This window comes from Eutrigla gurnardus, assembly GCF_963514095.1.
Source record: "Eutrigla gurnardus genome assembly, chromosome: 13".
NCBI classification, from domain to species: domain Eukaryota; kingdom Metazoa; phylum Chordata; class Actinopteri; order Perciformes; family Triglidae; genus Eutrigla; species Eutrigla gurnardus.
This window is the reverse complement of record NC_139936.1, coordinates 10,775,832-10,796,741: the sequence shown is the minus strand read 5'-3', so window position 1 is coordinate 10,796,741 and position 20,910 is coordinate 10,775,832. Positions and strand designations below refer to the sequence as shown.

Genomic DNA, 20,910 nt, shown 5'->3' with positions numbered 1-20,910 from the left:
ATATTAAGCTGAGGTTATTAAATATGCATGTGGGACTTCTATTTCTTCTGTATTCCTGCTGCACATCCTGAAGTTGAATCTGTGAGCAACTGTTTCATTTTTTCCTGTCAAAGTTGCTCTTTGTTTGAGGAGATACTGGTATTACCGTTGAATAATAAAACCAAATCACAGGACTTTTTTACAAGGCCTTTGATATAGCAGTTAACAAAGCAGATTTTGTCAGACGCAGTTCTTCCCCATTGTGTCTCTTTACCTCTCGCTCTCCCTCCTCCGTGTCTCTCTCACTCTCCTTGAGACCAATTAGACATAGTTTATGGTGTACAGATATTTTCCTCACTATTCCCATTCCCTCCATCACACACACACACACACACACACACACACACACACACACACACACACACACACACACACACACACACACACAGACACACACACACCGCCGACTGAGAGACCTATGGGTGAACTTATAAACAGACAGTCAATTGGCTGGCACCTTGGCGGCCCTTATGAGCAAGAGGGAAGGAGTGCTGAGGCAAACTACAATTACCATCTTGCGGTTGTTTGCCTCATTTTATCCTATTAGACATCTGTATGGAATTGTTTTAATTTGCATATGAAATGGCCAGAAAGAGTATTGTGTCTGGACATAGTGACCTTTGCCCACCAAATCCTCTTGCTCCCTGTTTCCTACCCCATCAGCAGACTATGGGCGTTCACTCTAAGTCCAACCGTTTGGATTTGGTCACGATCTCCCAAAGCCGATCACATCTGTAGCCGTTATTTTAAAGCGGATGTACTAAATATGAGTACACCACCATGGGGTCCAAACACCAAAGACTCTCCTCATTTCGGACTTTCCTGTGCACCATGTAAAACCTTGTTGTTTGTTTGCTCTAATGAAATCTCTCCTGATTGATATCAGTCCATCCTTGAGTCCAAGTGGATGTTTGTGCCAAATTTGAGGTTGTTCCTGTCCAGGCTTCCCTGAGATATCGTGTTCCTGAGAACATACTGACAGGGGGACAACCTGAAGACAGGATGTCTCCGGTCACAGATGTTGCCAGCACGGAGGGGGAATAAAGCAAGGAGGAGAAGGATAGGGAAAGAAGAAGAAGAAGAAGGATGGATGGATGGAGGATCATAATGAGAATGAAAGGACACAAAACAAGAGACAAATCTGAAGTCTAAGAAAGGGAAGATGGAATGGAAGAAATAGGAGGAAGAAAAGAAAAGGGATGACAGAAAATCTGTGTGCACCTTCTGTCTTTCTCCTCTGGCCCTCTCTCCTTATCTCACTAGTCAAAGTGACACAGCCAAAAGCTAAATTCTGGCCCTCCTGTCTAACGCTTCACTCTCCACAGTCATCCCCAGCTCCCTCCTGCTGTGTGTGTGTGTGTGTGTGTGTGTGTGTGTGTGTGTGTGTGTGTGTGTGTGTGTGTGTGTGTGTGTGTGTGTGTGTGTTTGTCACATCCAGATCAATTTTCCCTAAGGGTTGTATTTCAGGGTGAAGCACAAAGGTTCGGGACATTAGAGAGGTGCTGCAGGACTGAGAGAACTGCTGCATGAATATTCATGTAACGGCATTTGTGTGCGTGTTTACACCCTGACTTCATAAATCTTTTTTTTTTCTTTTTCAAATGAATCCTACAGTGACGATATACTGTAATTCCATAATTAGTTATGCTGCTTTAGAAAACGGTTGCTGGGATGGAAGAAAAACCACATTCCAGGTGACTTTTAAAACCAGTGAAGGTCAGCCCACTAAGCCTTGCGGCGGTAGTCTGTTCATGCTCAGTTAATTTTCTGAGACATATTTCAGGCTAGCCAAATCAGAAACGAATTACCTGTGGCCAAAGCACAGCTCTTTTCACATGAACAAGAAGCAGCTGACACCACACACATACACACAAATACACACACACACACGCACATTAAACAGTATACCCCAACATAGAAGAACACACCCCAATGTATTCAATATATATATATATATACACCAACCCACACACACACACACACACACACACAATCGACAGACCCATTGTTGATGTTTTCTCTCTCCCTCGGTCTTGTCTCCTAATGACGCCATGACTAAAATGTTAATTACGGCTAAAAAGAGAAACGATTGCGAATATCAAACAGAAATTAGCATGTATCATCATCATCATTACTTCCATTAGCTGCAGCAAGATGGAGGCTTATTTACCAAACGGTGGAATAATCATGAGTTGCTCGAAATGTTACACAAGAAAAAAAAAATCGTACTCAATTTTGCAGAATTAACGTAGCTTAAAAAATCTACTATTGCGAGTCCTGAAGCAGGATAGTGAGAGCACATTGGAAAATTGCAGTTCTTCAAAAAAATTTAAATTATGCTGCAAACCGCACACATCTGCACCAACACAAGAATTAGCCTATGAATATGAACATATTTATGGTCTCTCTTGCATTCTATACTCAATGAAACGCATAAAACCAGTTGAAAAACAGACAAAATGCACTTTTATGTGAGCTTATTTTTTCTCCCCCAGTTCTGATTGCCTTCTCCTCTCCCCGTCATGGCTCCATTCCTGCACTGATGAAATTTAAATCCTTCCCTGGGTATCAATTGTCTGATCTCACACCTGAACACGACCCGATGGATTCTAAAAGATCTTTGGGAAGAAAACCACGACGAGGTCATTATCCCCCAATCAAACCATATGTAAAAAAAAAAAAAAAAACTCTCCTCCCTTTCTTCTCATTTGACTATTGTGCTCAAGCACGAAAGGTCAATCCACACTTATGACACCCAGAGGACAGCCATTATCAGATTTTTGACATTAGATTGCTTTAGCAATCACATTTGTTTCCCTCTATGCTTCCCTCCCCTCCCATTATCCCTCTATCTTTTACCTTTGAGATGGAACCTTGCAAAACATGTTCAAGTACGTATCCCTACGGCAAAATATTAAACAACAACACTACTGTGCACCTTCTGGTTGCCAGCAGAGCCAAAGACTCGTAAAGTGAAAAAAAAAATAAAGAAAAATTCTGGGAACCCCCCTGAATTATACGGCTTGACTTACTTCATTAAAAGGCTACAAAAGAATGAGCAGCTTAAGGCAGAATGAGTCGGATTTGTCGGTTGTGGTTTATAAATACAATATTCAGCGTTGGCCCCTCCTCTCCGGCTCAGCGACCACGGTTAAGTAGGGTGCCTGCCCGTGGGTGAAAGCTAACCCCAGGTTCACACTCCAGCTTTGTCCTCTTGCTTTTCACATCGTTAATGTTTGCGGGCTTTTTTTTGGGCAATGTGTCGGCCATTTTCGTAGCTTCCTCGTGGATGTGTTCGTTTTTACAGAGGTTGACGCCCAGAAACTGTCCAGACACATCTAAATAAGAAAATACAGGACAGACACAAACACCACCACACACTTCTAGTGGGGCATTAGAGGGATTCTTTTGGTTTGAGACTGTATTTTATTTTTGGGGGGGAATTCCTTCTCATTATGCCTTTAAAGATCCCCTTGAAAACTTACTAGTATACTGTATCCTGTATCTGTATCTGTTTTTCCCGGATCAGCTCCGGAGGAAATATAATTGCCGTGTGTATTATCTTCACTGTCACATTTCTTCCTTACCTTGTTGTACAAACGAGCCGTAAACGAACCACATGGAATTGTACAGCGTCGTGGAGGACACGGATCCCATGGGGAGCCGCGGCGGGTTGAGCCAGTTCAGCAAGTACACCAGGATGCCGACGAGGAGCACGGTGCCCGCGATGCACGCCCACAGAGACAGGTCGAAGGGCGCCAGGCAGGCGAACATGTCCACGGTGCGCTCGGCCTTGCGCAGCATAACGCCCACGGAATAATCCATGTAGCGTGTGGTGAAGTCCACGACGCTCTCTCGCTCTGGTGTGATGGTCAGGGCAGAGAGACCCACGTCGGCGCGCTGTGGGAGAGGGAGGGGTGGAAGAGAGGAGTTTGGAGTGTCAACACTGTGAGAATGTGGAGGTGAGGGAAAAAAACTCATTGTGGACATTTGTACCCCAGATTAAGGCCTCTGTTTCTTCCCGTCATCTACTAAACGTCTGATCTGTTGGTAGATTTCTCAGAACAGAACTTTTGCCAGCGATATTGATCATTTTTCTTTAGAAGCGAAAGCAAAAATGTGTTCTTTTGTCACAAAACTTTCCGAATAAGTGGTCTTTTCACACCGTCGTACAGACAGGCGCATTGGAGATGAAGTGATACCAAACAGTCCCCTGCAGACTGTGCACTTTACATTATATTTATTCAATGGCTACGCTTCAACTAAACAGAGCTGTTGAATACATTCATCATAACACCAGACTCTCAGAAAGGTTTTTGCGATTGCATAACCGAGACCTTCCCTGATCCAGCCTGCTACATTTAGGCATCGGGGAAACTTTTACTAAATCGTCAAATGTACACAGATTGATGACCATTTTGTTGAATTAAGCAATGGAATTTAGGCAAGGAGATATTTGGTTAGACTCCATACAGAGATGGACAATGATTTACAATACTGTTGTTGTTGGAAGAAAATGGAGATGCATAAAAGTACACAGAGGTAAGCTGATGTGTGGACTTTCTTATTATGTTTCTCTATGTTGCCTCTGTATGACACAAGTATGTAAGTATTGCATTATGAGTCCACTGTAATAGCATGGACCGGGCATCTGCTTTGGAATCGTTCATTGATTAAAAGCCTCATCATTTTAACACTCTGAATTTTAGGAGACAACAAACGACTGTTTTAATTATTTACATGGAAAGACTTTAAGGTGGGGGGAAAAAAAGCTCTCAGTGAGTACGTCTGCCAGGAAAACTAGTCTGAGCTCAGCTTAAACGCAGAAACAATAACGGCTAATTAAAATGTTTCCAGTCCCCAGTGCTTGGCTAGCAGCTGTAGACATCTGCTTGTAACATAACAAGGATTTAAGATGTTGTCGTAAGTGCGCATGTGTCTTTGAACATTAGTGGCGAGGATTGCTCAAATATATTATGAACTTGTTAGATAATGAGATTTTGTTTATTAGAAACATCTGACTGCAACAAGTCGGGGGGATTTTGCAGACGATGCTAAGCCCCGCCGCTGAAACGGCACAAACACGCTGATTACACACTCACAAACACACACATGCTCACCACATTCATACTCCCACATGCATGCGCACACCAAACAAACACACATTTTAATCCACTGTAGGCAACAAGAAAAAAAATCTGCTAATTTCACAGTTGAGTGAGGAAACAAAAAGCTTAAATGTGCAGAAATTGTCACTTCCACTGCATAAGGAGAATATTAGCCCTGCAGGACGCCTGTTGGTTGGGACAATGCAACGATATGCATGCAAATTCAAGTGTGCGTGTGTGAATACAGATGAATTGCCATGTTGACTGCTGTGGTCAGTCAACATGATAATTCAAACTTCCAGAAAGCACTCTGGGTAATAATTATCTGGTATAATTTTTTTTAGAGAGATAAACCTTGTTGCTCACTGATGGGGAAAACAAAATGTTCCGTTTATTTACAGCGCTTGTGCTTGTTTGTGCGCTCGAAGCAGTTCTCCATCACTTTGTGAGCCATTGCATTGTAGTGTACAAGGTCACAGGAAGGAGAGCCCTATTGGGAAAAACATTCCAGGCTGACACAGAAGGAAAAGTAACGAAGGAACATCCTTGACCAATGGGGAATGAAACAAATGTGCAGAAGCTTACTGGAATCCCAGGCCATTGTACTGCTAATATCTGTGTCCAAACTGGGTGAAAATATGATACATTTTTCAATGTGGTATTAATGAACATGATTCATTAGTCTTGGATGCAGGATTTTATGTCTTCCTCATTCTGGCACAGTTAATATGTAAAATCCAAAGAAGTTTAACTGCTATAATGGTTGTCGTGGCTATCATCATCCATTAATAATACATTTAGCAAACTCAATTTCAATGGTGACAATGTTTTTCCTCCCTAAAATATTTCTTTAATCTTGCTCTACTTAGTATAGGCATTGAATGGGGGGGTAGACTCATTGTTTATATTACTTACTGCATCCCATTTCAGCAACACATTAATCATTTTGGTATCCATTTATGGATGTTTGGTTGATTGTGTAATAACAATGAAAATCAGAATTCTTGTGGCTTCTCAGACTGGACACACATGAAAGGTTCTCTATCTTTCATTTCTCTGCGGCTTATTTTCTTTTCTGTTGTTGAACATTCAAAGATGAACAGATGGATGATAATAAACATTCAGTATTTTGACAAAATAATGTTGAATATTCAGTATTCTGCCGGTGGCTACAAGAAAAACTGACAGCTTTGGCATTTAAATGGAAGACATTAAACCTGGCGGAACAGACGATTGATTCATTAGCTGTTTACACAGCAGTGGAATCTGTGCTACATGATGACAATGGTTACCTAAAGTCACCTGGATGCTACGATGGCTATGTTAAGGTGAAAGCAGTTGTAATCAAACTGGAGTCCTCTCCATTTTTGTGCTTTCCACATTTACTTCCACTTTTCACTGAAGTGGTTAAGAAGTTATGCAATAAATCCTTGAGTACACTTGTAGTTAATCCAATCATGAGAAAACCACTGTTTTAACCGATATGTAATTTGACATCTCTGAATCTTTGTTGTAAGCAACCCTCTTGTCCACTACGACAACATGCTGCAAAATGAGTCTGAACTTTCTCTCTCCAATTTAGAGAAGTTAAAGTCAGCCCTGTCGTAGCCTAATGCAATACTTGCTTATATAATATATGATGTAATATTTGCGAATGTTATGATGGGACTCTAGACTGTGCAGACTCAACCTGAAGGAGGCTATTTTCCTATTCAGCCTGAGTGATGCCAGGCCTATTCGACTGGTGGCTGCTGATCAGTTCTATACACAAATAAGTCAAATTTAAACCCTACAGGAAAAATTTCATTTTGCGATAAACAGATTCATAATTGATAATATTGCAGCATGAAAAGAGGCTATGACCCTGTCAGTGTGACAGCGCATATTTGGTCCCCTGTTTTAAAACAGGTGCCCAAGATAAGGAGCATAGATCTTTATCATGTTTTGAAGAAAAATATGTGTAATATCTGGAGTGTCAGAACTGATACCCGATAAACACAAATGAGCCGATTCATTCATGAGGCCAGAAAGGGGTCGAGTGGGTCAGGGAAAATGTCTGGCTGGTTCCCCCTGAACAATGTAGTTGAATATCCCTGCCGTATGGTGTGTCTACTTGCATGCCATGTTCTTGCATTGTAAGTGCAATATTTCTGCATGAGCGAACATTATTTTCTTCCTCACCTTAAAGACCAGTTCACCCATCAGTCCGTTCCACTGGCCGTCGGGCTGCAGGCTGCCGTACTTGTGGTCTGGAGCCACGTAGATCTCGTACTTAAAGCCCAGGTAGTTGGACAGCGCATCCAGGACGTCGATAGAGAAGCCTTGGTACTTCTTCGGCTTCCCCAGAACATTCTCTGACACCATTACAAACGGCTCCTCCTGGAGGGCAAAGATCAATCAGTGTGTCAGTAAGTCAGTCAAGCAGCCAATCAATACGCCGGTCATTCGAGCATTAAATCACCCAATTACTCAAGCGGCCATTATACCACCACAAAGGCTCATCTCACAGGTTGGCAGAATGTCTATGAGAGCCTACATTATAAATATGATACAAAAAGGTCATCAACACTTCAACTCATCAACAACCATCAGATACACATCTGGAATGGTAGAGGTAACAATGTTACACAACACATAAAGGTAAGCTTCACTCTGTAGTTTACAGTTTGGATGGCAGAAAACATCTATCACCAACAAAATGAAAGCCTCTTATGTTTCAAGACCGGAATGTTTTACATTTGTGTCTTTTTTACTGACGCATTGCTGCACCTAAAAGCCATGGTAACCGCCTCCAACTCTCAAAATGCATTACCATCTTATGTAGGCTATTTGGGTGCAAATGGGATTTGTCACCCGCCTGACATGTGAAATGTCATAGCTGGGGTGATAACTCACCCCTGTGGGGCCACGTGTATCACACCCAGCTCTCTAGTGACATGCATGGGTCGCCTCTATCCCTGGTATAACATGAGAAACAGCACAGGGACTCGTTAAAGCATTCAACTCTACTTACTACACTGTTCACAACATGAATTGCAAACTGCATAAAGATTTAAACCAATATGTAGCACATTTTTCTTTTAGTCAATAAAAAAAGAAGATAAGAATGAGGATCTGATGTGAAATCAGTCTATCTTCTGTGTTTCATGCTGTATTTTATATATTTATATATAATATCAGTCTAGACTTTAATTCTTAGCTAAGTGTTCTCCTTTTTTATTGGGGATTAAAAGAAGAAAAGCTGCATGGACCCCCTCAATTTTCTTTTTGGCTAGGCTCCCAAAGTTCCCTACTCAGCTTTCTTTTTTTATTCACAGAGGGAGCCGTGCTTAATAATTTATTTAAATATAGCCTATTTAACATTTTAAAGTGAATTAAAATATGGAAAATCAATAATCTCACCGTGCAATTCAGCAGATTTGTTTTTTTTATTGGTTCATTTTGAAACGCACTTGGGACGGCTGAGACTGCTGTTTATCAATATCTCCGTGGCCCCTAAAGGGCAGCTTCCTGACGAGGTAAAATTACATCCAACAATGTTGACATTCTTGGCAATTAAGAGAACACAGCACAAGAAGAAACATGCTGGGTTTTTTAAGAAGGAGAGCAACTCTTATTTAGTGTGCTTGGATTGAGTATTTCATACAGCACTTTCTCTCTCCGGCTCCTGTCTGCTTTCTCCCTCGCCCCTCGTTTTTAGCTCCTCTTTAATTCATCCCTATTGATGAGTGAAATGTTTCAGGCCAATACGTCTTGCAGATTTATGAGGGCCTGTGTCTCATTGACTGGATCCTGGCTGCACATCAAGCACACGCATACAGACGAGCGCACATGCAGGCCGCGTTACGTATTATCTCGGCGGTTTCTAATCCTCGCTAGCTGCCGCTGTTCAATAAGCTATTAGGCTGTGAGTGGACATGCATGCCAAGTCCCTCTCTCGCCACGCGCATCCATCCATCAAGGTGGGAACACCCAGGACTGCATACATCCATCCATACTGAATAACCCCCCGAAGTACCGCTGATTGCTCCCCTCGTGGGTACTTTAAAGCCTTACAAAACAAGCATAAACACGGTGGAGAAAACACAGATGATTTCGTTCTAGAGGGGAACAATAACACGATCGACCATTTGGCCGAGCCCAAGCACACTCTTCAAGGTGTTCACATCGGAGGCTTATTTCTGAAGATAACACATGCATTATGATGACGTTAGAATTACTGGTACTGGTGAGCGCCACAGGGATTTTATGTATCAATGTTTCCTGATTGGAGTTTATTTTTTGCCTAAAAAGAAATATCCATTCCAGATATTTCTTTCCCAATGTGGGAAATTGTAATTCCGCAGTTTGGCCACTAAGTAACATGTGCTTCTCCTTGGGGGTGTGATCCAGAAGCCTGGTTTGTCTACAAAGACATTCAAGAAACAAGAAATTCGGCAAAATTGAAAAGAAAATTAAAGAAGAAAAATATATGCATTCAGTTTGGTTTTGCTTGATGATTGAAAATCATAAGTTAGGAGTAACAAAAACATTCAGCTGCCGAAGAAAAATGAAAAGATTCTGATTTGGAAACACACCCCTCTTCTATTTTCTCTCTATATGTTTTCCCAATAACTATTCAGCTTGTTGTGCATTGCATGGGTATGCGGGTTGGTTGAAAGCACTGTATTTTATTGTGGTGCACTGCATGAAAGGACGAGGAGAATAGAATGTATTAAAATCCCCTCGCGTCTCTCTATTGTCTCAAAGCCGACCCACAATTTTAGCTGAGCTCACTGTTCTCTGGCAAGGGCACCGGTTGTTTGATACAGACGTCATTTCAAGTTGGCTGTGCTGTACATGACAGCTCTCTCCTTCACTTAGACATCAACACGAAGCGTTCCTACACCTGACTCGGTGAACGGACCAGTCGCCTGACGGCCACTGGCCTTTCCTTCTGTCTATAAGCTTGTAAAACATGGCGGCTGTTGGAGAAACAGAACGTTTCAACGATCTCTGAAACTATCCAGCCTGAAAACACTTTCTGAATAAGCCACGCAGTTCTTCTATAACATCTGGTTTAACGGATGGTCGAAGTTCTGACTTTTGAGAGGCACACCTCCCACCGCTCACTGGTTGGTCTGGCGTTTAGCTGCCAGGCTCAATCGATTCCTCGGAAAATGCCTTCAGACGGAAATCTTGTTACGAAAAATTACCTTCTGAGATGTTGTCTGGCTTTGTGATGCTAATCCGTCTCCTGTCTCTTTTGTGTTCGTCAGCTGTGATACACATCGTTTGCTATCCTTCCACACGCCGACGTCTTCAGCTTTCCCTAAACATATGTCTGGACACCTCTTCTCTATCCATCCATCCCTCGAGGCTACAATACCTCCCAGTTGTCATCCCTTGCAATATTACCTCGCATCCCTCCATATCCGGCAGTCCTTCTCTTCCATCTCCTCTCTGTCTTTCTGATATTGCTCCCATCTCTCATTCACCTCATGCCTCCTCTAACCCGTTTCCTCAGTTCATCCCCCGTCTCCCCTTCAAGCACCGCATGTGGTCTCAATTCTGCTCAGGTACTTTTGGAGACTGGGATTGCGACAAGAAACAGCAATTTTCACACAAAGACTGGAAAGTCATCGTGTCACGTGGTGATTAGTAGCAGTGAGCGTCAAGACACTGTGGATTTGTCTGTGAAATTGGTGTAAAATGTATTTTTGAGAAGCACTGCCAGTCTCTGCAGCAGAGTAGATTATGTATTGTTTAATAATATAAAAAAAAAGATTCAGGGTGTCCCTTTGGCAGAGGTTGAACTAGCAATCATGAAGAAAAAAGTCTCCGGCTCTAATGCAGGCAAACCCCATAACATCATTTAATCAAACTTGTGAATGGAACCTTATAAATCACCATCGATCATTATAATCAATAATTCTCAATCAGCGCAATACTTTGAATTGTAGCGTAAATGTGTCTGGTATTAAATATGATTTATCCTCTTCCCAAAACTTCTCTCTTCTAAAAACTTAAGGTACATTTGAGGAGAGCGATCTTTTATTATTTAAAGAAAAACATTAAAGCTCAAGTCATTGGTCATTGGCTGCATATTTGGTCTCCAGTATACAGTAGATTCACGGCTTGCTACTCATAAATGTGTAGTACAACCAAAGAAATGTGGGGGCACAGAATATTCTGAAATAAATGGATGATGCAAACCTTTTAATCCAACTCTTTCAAAGCTCCAAATTAAATTCCCGGTTGTCAGAAATCAATTACGGTCACACTCGTGACCATAATGTATACTCTAGTCACCCCACTTGAGGAGTGTGAACACGTAATTGTAGAGATGTAGCCATTCCGAGGCAACATCCATTTAATAATCGATACATTCCCAGCCAATCAATGGCATTGATTTAAAGTCATTAGCCCTAATAGTGGTATGATCTCATCACCAATTAACCAATCGATAAACTATTCTGCAGCGTGGAAGATAGAACAGATCCTTTTACGGGTGGATGTTTGTGCGTGTGCCCACGTGTGTGTGTGTGTGTGTTCACACATGATAGTTTGTTTCTGCGTAACGACGGGCCGCTCTGCATGCTGCTGTGTGAGACCACAGCACATTACTGCAGAAAGCAGCTATATCAGGGCGGAGAGAGCCAACGGGCAACACAGAACACTCTGTTCCAAAGGTCCCTTGAGAAACCTTCACATCGTGCACACACACACACACACACGTTCACAATCAGGACTTGCCTTCCAACCATCCTCACCGAAAACATGAACACAGTACATCCGGGCAGCACCCTGGACATTTCCCTAAATTTCCATCTATTTTTGTCTTTAGGCGCTCATGAGGCATCATTCGTCTAGAACACCTTTATTTATACACCTAGGAAGGGAAGATGTGCACTTACAGACCCACCCTGCCAATGATGAGGGGGGAAAGGGTGACTCAAAAACATAATCCATATTCTTTTCCCTTTAAAGATGATGAAAATCAAAGAAGAAGAAGGAAAAAAAAGGATAGCCACAAAGATGTCTGGTATTATCTCTTTCTTCTCTGCGTCTCACTTCAAAGGCAGGATATGAAGAATTTACAAAAGTGAATCTTTAAAGCACTCGTGGGATGTACTCAAATCGATGCTGCAGGCGAGACAGAAAGAGCCGGAGACTCACTATCATCAAGACTCCAATGCTCGCTATCATCTGGCTGTCAAATGTCAAAACAGAAGCTTATGTAATGGCGATAGGCTGGACCATTACTAAGCTCACCTTCCTGTTTCTACCTGTTTTTTTGCTTTTCTCTGACTCCTCGCTTTTTTGTCTCAAAAATGTTTCCCTGCCATTTCCCTTCCCTCTCGACAACCTCTCAGCCTGTCCCTCTCCAAGTCTCCGCGGAGACACGCTTGAATGACGGGCAGAAAACGAGACAAAAGGACAGATTAACAACAGAGCAAAAGGCTGACATGCCGGCAGTAGTCACAACAGTCCGCCTTTGATTCTTCGGGGTGAACGGCAGGACAATTTTCAAACAGGGAACAGCTGAAACAGCTCTTTTTTTCTCTCATATGGATGGCCAACTGGAAATCACAGAATGATAAAAAAGACACGCACGCACAAATGAGAACACGGGCTGGATACTCACCAGAACTGTGACGACTCGTAGCACCACTCCTCTCATGTTATTCTCCAACTTCCTGTCCGTCAACGTGCCGTTCAAGCCGTGAACCGGGTCCCAAGTTGCCAGCTGCAATGTGCACACAAACACAAACAAAACGGTTAGATTCCAAGAAATCGTGGACAGCGGATTGGGCGAGGCGAACGCACTTCAAGGAAATCCCCCCCCACACACTGTGCAGTGTACCTGCGGAAATAATAATGATTGTATTTTATTCAAAGGCGCTTTATGAATATGACCCGTACTTCTATGTCTATCAAATTGCATCATAAACTTCCAGTCTTTTCCCTGGACCACATTATTAAAGTCCCAAATCATGTTTTCTTCATCTATGCGCTGCTTTCTGCTTTTAATAAAATATTGTTTTTTTGGCTTCAAAGATCGGTTCCCCCTGGAGGTAGTAGAGAAGAAAAGGGGGAAAAAGGCCGTGATTTAGCTGTCTGGTAAAGGCAAACACACACGACCACACACGCGTACTGAGATGCACACAAAACTGCCCGGCTTGATTTGTGCTTAGAAGAAAACACAAACCCACCAGAGAAGAAGAGGGCATGCTGCAGAGGCAAACACGGGATCATGTATTTCTCTAAAGCCTGACGTTACTGTTGAGAGTGATGTTGACTAGCAGGCATCTGGCAGATATATTTCATTGTTTATTACCCCTTAACACATTCATACAGTAGGAATGTGCCTTACACACACACACACAGGTGTTTATCTTTGCCTGATTGACATTTCAATTAGACATACATATTTAATGAGCATTGTTGAAGGGAGCCTGAGATCCAAGAGCCAACGACTGCATCGTTGTTATTGTTGTGCGTATGATAATAAAGAGATCACACGTCTAGTTGACTTTTGAGACCTTGGAGGCGGTGATGGAGCAGACGGCGGCTGACGGCAGCTGACGGCGGTTGACGTCTGCTCTGCTCCTCTGACGGCACTAGTCATGCCAACAGCTCGCCACTCATCAACTGTCCTGACAGTAACTGACACGCAGGTTCCGGTCTGTTCTCTATTTTCCTCCCCAACAGGTGCAATAAAGCGAAAAAAGGAGAGTCAGAGAGATGTCGATCAGTCTGTGCACGCCTACTCAGTTTCTTTTAGTTCATCCAGTCCAGTTACCTCACAAACGCCCAACTTTAATGTTGGGTTTCACAGATTAGCTCCAATCATGTCTTTTTCAAATTATCATTACAAATGTGACAAATTCACTCATATGTAAGGGTTTTCTGCCTGAATGTATTTGTCACACAGACAAAACCAGGTAGATGATGTTACATGTTATCTTCATTTCAACCTGGGAGGGGAGCTGTGGAGCTAGAATCTGGATCTGGATCGTCTCCCACACGTTCACAATCTGATCCCTTCTATTTTATAACATGCAGAAATCAGAGGCATTTGTAAATATTTCGTTTCTCTGAAGATGAGCCAACTAACCTTTATTTTATAACAGAAACAAATAACTACTGTTACTCACTACCATTCCCCTCTCAATCCAGCCCTCTATCACCGTGTGTAATGTGTGTGTACCTACTCTGGACTCACACATGCTGTCTGCAACCCTTCTCGGTTTGAAAGATAGATTTATCCACATTTTGCAGGGGAGAGTGTGCTGCTCTCTGGCGCTGTCTGGAAGTCCGTTTGTAATCCCAGACTCTCCCTTCACTTTTGCCCAGCAGCTGGGAAGCAAGACACAGGACCTGCCCGAGTACTGAGAAGTGTTTCCTCAGTGTTTATTCATGAACAAACTGTAGCCTTCACTGGACATGTACTGTCACTAGACAACTTCCTTTCCAACCTTTCCCCATGAACCAACACCTGTCTGCCCTGAACACAAGAACTATCTCTCTCTCTCTCTCTCTCTCTCTCTCTCTCTCTCTCTCTCTCTCAAACACACACACACACACACACACACACACACACACACACACACAGCCCCATTGGGCCACAATCATATGCATGTGTTAACGGGAAGACGCGTCAGGAATGTTAGACAGACGTTGCTGCTTGCGTAATCTAACTGAAGCAGGTGTTGGTCAATGGATTTTTCAAAATGTGTGACCATGACAGGTCCTTTAGTATTGTCATAAATTAGCCCCAAAAATATTAGGCTTATGGGTCCAGTATATGCGAGGTGGCCGTGGACAGACAGACACCTAACACAGACCTCAGCACTGGCAAGGTGCTAATTCTCACAACTTTACTGTGACATAAGCTCTCAAATATTGCAAGTATCTGTTACAAATCAGTGGAGTCTGGTGAGAGAGAAACGGTGGTGAGACCAGATGTCTTGAGTGGGAGCAGGGGAAGTGTTTTTAATGAAAAGTGAAAACAGGAGTAGATAAATGAAGCATGACGAATGCAAATTGAAATGGTGCTGTAGAGCGGCTTGCGCTCCGCTGTCAGCCTGTTCGGTTGTTTACTTCCTGAAATCTTGACCTCTGTCTTTTAAAGCCCCGTGGGAAAAGGAACCGACGGTTAAAAGATACAGTGAGTAAGTGAACCCGAGCAAACCAAAGTACATTGTATTCCAGGCTTGCAGTCCACCACAACCCTTCCACTGAAAGTCAGTGTGGATGGAGGCGGGGAAGATTTATGGATCATGGGAGTTACAAAATCAAAACAGTCCGGTTTTCTTTTATTTATCAGGGTTTCCTGTGCTGCCTCTGGAAGGCAAGGATTGCATTCAGCCGTCATTATACCTTTAAGCAAGGCACTTAATATTGATTCCTCTGGACTGCATTAATAAAACAAGAGTTCCTATAAAAGACTACTTTGAAAACTATGTCGGGCTCTATTGCCTGTTGCTCCGGCTATCAGTCAATAAAACATCACTTTTCACTTTCATTGAGGTCCCTCAGCCACAATGTTCAAAGTTCAGGCTGCACTCTGAAAAGAGGAAAAAATAAAAAAAAAAGTCTGAAAAGAGAATATGGAGAATATTAAAGAAGATTCAGAAATGCCCTTTAGTGAAAGTAGTCTGTGCTGCATTTTACCACCGTGTTTGGATGCGAGTCAATAAGATGAGGAGGAACACATCAATCAACACTGTCAAGCACTACAGTAATCACAGAGGCCATCAATCAGGGCCAGGCTGGCTTTGTTCGCTATGTATGGCTAAACACTTGATCACTCAAAGCCAGACGCAAACACACACACACACACACACACACACACACACACACACATTAAGCATTAAAGCAAAATCTAATTTCACTCTCCCAATCCCGCTATGGATTGACCGTGATACATTGCGGACTTTGAATGGTATTAAATCATGACTAAATGAGCCAGACATAGATATTTGGGGCACCATTTCTGGAGGTGAGTACCATTAGTGTCAATACCCCGACTGTCCATCTGTTTGTGGAGACACACGGATCATTCTTCAGGCCAGTTGGGTGATATACCTCGTTTTAAAAAAAGTCTAAAAAAAGCATGCGTTTAATGCCTGGTTGAATGTGTATCTCTGCGATGAATGTGGTGAATCAAATGCTATTATTGTTGAATGATAGTCGGAGGAGGGTGTACAATATTGACACTTGGATTCCATATAACTGACCATTATCATTCATCATAGTAGATCTATTACCTTTTCAATGAATGTTGCCTTTGGAACACGGCTTCAATTAACCACCTCCATTCATACCTCCCAGAAAATATGACTTTGATAATCCTGCCCATTACAGGCTGCTGTAAGTTGTGCATACGCCCGTTGACATTACTGCAATTTCTCAGTCGGCACGAGATGTTATTAAAAGCTATAAATCCTTCAATGAGCCTTAAAGTTTGTATAACACATACAGTCAGAATGCAATGATGGAATATTACATCGGTTATTACAGTTTTGACTCTAATATGACAAAAGAGTGTGAAAGCAGCCTTGCATGTGTGTGTGTGTGTGTGTGCGTGTGTGTGTGTGTGTGTGTGTGTGTGTGTGTGTGTGTGTGTGTGTGTGTGTGTGTGTGTGTGTGTGTGTGTGTGTGTGTGTGGAACATGTGAGTCATGACCTAAAATGGCAGCCTGGCGGAGTGGCCCAGTGCCTCTGCTTATCTCCACAGCTCCAGATAAGGGCTCATTTCCCCCCAACAGTATGAAATAAATGTGTGTGTGTGTGTGTGTGTGTGTGTGTGTGTGTGTGTGTGTGTGTGCGTGTGTGTGTGTGTGTGTGTGCATGTTAAGTGAATGACCTACTGTGCCTAGACCCTTAACATGAAGACTGAGGCTTAAAAAAACACTTCCATTAGCACCCCACAATGCTTTTCTTCCTATCCGTTGCATACTATCTCTTTTCTTAGCTTCCCTCTGTTGCTCATTTACGAGTCTGTTCACTCTGCTTCTTTTTTTTGGTGCATTTCTTTCCTCCCTGTTTATGTAATATTCTACATGTCTCAGAACACTATTTTCTCTGCGAGAACATTTTGCTTTAATCACCTAAATCGGACCCAGACTCTCTGGTGTGTATTGAGCCGGCACAAACATAGAGGAGTAAAAGTCTACCCAGTTTTCCAAGCTGCAATTACAACATCACACTTCACCTCTCGCATTTACCAATATTTTCTTTTTAACTGGGAACTGAGTTAGCTAATTAGTACGGGCTGAATAGAAGGTTAAGCTAATGATAAGTTAATTTGTTTCATTTGGCCCCAACAATTGAATTCAAAGCTGCTCTTAGCTCCAAAAACAAGTGTACTGCACAGCTATTAGAAGTCAAACAAATGCTTCACACACACTCACACACACGCCAAGTGAACAGAAAGCAGACGCACATCGGTGCTGGGATAACTGGAGCTAAACCGAAGCACCACGGGCCAATGAATTCAACAATGGTGTCCTGCTGTTTTCTTAGCCTAATCGCCTTCAACTCATAAAAGGTACACACGTTCACATTGTGGCTTACAGCATGTGAGCCGTGTCCTGCAATGTGTCGGCACGCCAAGCCAATTAAAGCTTCATTCGCTAGCGTCTATGTAAGAATACTCAAAGTGTTATCATGAAGTGAAAAGTAGTTCTTTTTAAAATCTCTTTCAAGGAGTAACTCTCTCAAATCTAGAATCCTATGGATTGTAAATGTCTGTAGAGCCATCAGGAGCCGAGCTCGGGTATTGAAATGTTTTTACTATCATCATTTGCGCTCCTTTTTCTGCATTCGAATCATCCCGACTAATGAGATGACACTGAAGAAAAAACAACAGAACACGCTGCATTGGCAGATTGTAGCTTTAACACAGATTGTAGCTTTAACGCTTTATGTGGTTCTCGGGGGGAAATCCATTAGACCAAAGCAAACAATGTGATATAAATAAATGCTGATTTATTAATGCTACTCCCACTAGCAGCATATGTTGTCATCTTGCAGAACACATAAGTGAGATGTGGTAGATCTCACAGTGGGGCATTGTGGGGGTTTATTTCATCACGGCTTAATGTTCATATCGTTCATATTGCTTTCTGTAATCATTTGTTTTCGTCGACTTGTTCTGCAAACTTTGCAGCTAGGTTTCGTGTTTTATTTTAATGCATTTGTTTGTTTGTTCTTTCCTTTAGGGCACGATGGTTTGTACCAGGGGGATAATTAATCTACCTGTGTTTAGTGGCTATAACACACCGGCTTATATTTAGTGTTCTTAATTAAGCCTCGACGAGGCCTCTTGTTTTGGTGGATAGAAGGAATGGATGATGCAGAGATTGGGATGAGGAAAAAAAAAACATGATGGAGAAATTACGAGCTCAAGGTCAATAGAGTTGAAGAAAACACACACACACACACACACACACACACACATTAGCTAAAGTGTGTATTTTAGCACTGTCAGGCCTTGGCGACCTGGCAAGTATACATTTCTATAACACTGAAAAAGGGGGACTTACTTCTAGTCACCTTCTCACCTCCACTGTCAGCATGACCACCAAACACTAACACATACTGTACCCCCCCCCCCCCCCCACACACACACATACACACACAGACACACACACACACACACACACACCTAAAGCACTTCAAGGGATTTGTAACCACACACATTTAAAAGTAATTGGACCATCGACCGGTGCCGTGTGGGGGCAAGACGAGTCATTTAGTGTTACAACAAAACCCCTTTCACTCTTCAGAACTCAGCCAACCCCACACACACACACACACACACACACACACACACACACTTAAACGAACACAAGCTTCATATGAAAACACAAACAGTATGTAGGTATCCTCGAGCCTATATAGCATTTTGAAATCAATGAAGGGGGTTTAAAAGGCTTCATCCATCGCTCAGTTTCTCTCCCCGTGGCAGACACATCAAAGCACACCATTCAACAAACAGTGGCTTTTTGGTCCCAACGTTGCATACATGACTCGTAGCGATTCAAATCGCGATCGATAGCAGGCGACATTTTGAAGCAGCCGAGCGGCGTATACAACGACGCCGCGGCACAATCAATATGCAAAGGAAAAAAGGAAGACTATCAGAAAAGGGAAAACTATCAGAAAAGTATGAATAAATGTCAAACATCGTGTCCGACAATGTCTCAAATTATTGCTGGTACACAAAAGAACCAACTCCCCATGAAATTGGACGTGGGCAATTTTTGCATTAGCCGCCACGCTTCCTCTCACCCCACATCATCAGCTCTGCCAGCGGAGGGAGAGATTTGATTTTTGGGCTTTCTAATGCGTTGCGATATTGAATTGTTAGCGATGACATGCCTTATTCTCCTAGTCGGTGGAAAATGTGTAGAAAATAAAATGTACTTTTCTTTTTTATCCCTCCATTCATAAACTGAATCAAATCTGTTTTTCTTTGAGCTAAACTCGTTTCATCTGCCAAACATTTGCGCGTCGCTTCCAGCCTCTGAAGCTCTGTGACACTCCTTCTGTCTTCTCTGCGAGTCATACGTCTGCCATGGCGATAAAGAGACAGTAGCCAGGCACCAACACAGGGAAGCTGCTGAGCACTTCCACTACTGCTGTCTCTGGCTCTCCCCTCCAGTGTCCCCCCCCTCCCCCCACCTCCCCTGCTGACGAGCAACATGTGTGTCAGTGCAGTCTCCAAACAGCTTGCACACCATGACTTCCTTCTGTCCTCTCCCCTCTTTCCCTTTCGTTCAATCCCTCCTTCAATTCTCTTTATTCCACAAATCCTCAAAATGCCTCTCTACCCTCTCCCTATGTCTCTCTACCCTCTCCCTCTGTCTCTCTCCCCTCTCCCTCTGTCTCTCTCCCCTCTCCCTATGTCTCTTTCCCCTCTCCCTCTGTCTCTCTCCCTCTACCCCCGTCTCTCACCTCTCCCCCTCTCTCTCACCTCTCCCCCTCTCTCTCACCTCTCCCTCTGCCTCTCCCCCTCTCCCTCTCTCCCCTGTCTCTCTCCCCTCTCCCTCTGTCTCTCTCCCCTCTCCCTCTGTCTCTCTCCCTTCTCCCTGTCTCTCTACCATCTCCCTCTGTCTCATACCCTCTCCCTCTGTCTCTCTCCCCTCTCCCTCTGTCTCTCTACCATCTCCCTCTGTCTCATACCATCTCCCTCTGTCTCTCTCCCCTCTCCCTCTGTCTCTCTCCCCTCTCCCTGTCTCTCTACCATCTCCCTCTGTCTCATACCCTCTCCCTCTGTCTCTCTCCCCTCTCCCTCTGTCTCTCTCCCTTCTCCCTCTATCCCCCTGTCTCTCACCTCTCCCCCTCTCTCTCACCTCTCCCTCTGCCTCTCCCCCTCTACCTCTCTCCCATCTCTCTCCCCTCTCCCTCTGTCTCTCTCCCCTCTCCCTCTATCCTCCTGTCTCTCACCTCTCCCCCTCTCTCTCACCTATCCCTCTGCCTCTCCCCCTCTGTCTCTCTCCCCTCTCCCTATGTATCTTTCCCCTCTCCCTCTTTCTCTCCCTTCTCCCCTGTCTCTCTCCCCTCTCTCTCTGCCTCTCCCTCTTTCTCTCCCCTCTCCCTCTCCCTATGTCTCTCTCCCCTCTCCCTCTGTCTCTCTACTCTCTCCCTCTGCCTCTCTCCCCTCTCCCTCTGTCCCACTCCCTTCTCCCTGTCTCTCTACTCTCTCCCTATTTCTCTCTCCCCCTCCCTCTGTCTCTCTCCTCTCTCCCTCTCCCTTTGCCACTCTCCCT

General features: G+C 43.4%; 1 protein-coding gene across 2 annotated transcripts in view; it reads right to left on the bottom strand.

Annotated features, from left to right (window-relative positions):
- grid2 (glutamate receptor, ionotropic, delta 2) overlaps window positions 1-20,910 on the bottom strand; it is a 396,313-nt gene that overhangs the window by 79,672 nt on the left and 295,731 nt on the right. For both annotated transcript variants that reach the window (XM_084025430.1, XM_084025431.1), the window contains exons 9-11: window positions 12,775-12,876; window positions 7,329-7,526; window positions 3,627-3,939 (exon numbers count right to left, since the gene is read on the bottom strand). In XM_084025430.1, the coding sequence (XP_083881556.1) occupies window positions 3,627-3,939; window positions 7,329-7,526; window positions 12,775-12,876 (613 nt within the window). The remainder of the gene's footprint in view (window positions 1-3,626; window positions 3,940-7,328; window positions 7,527-12,774; window positions 12,877-20,910) is intronic.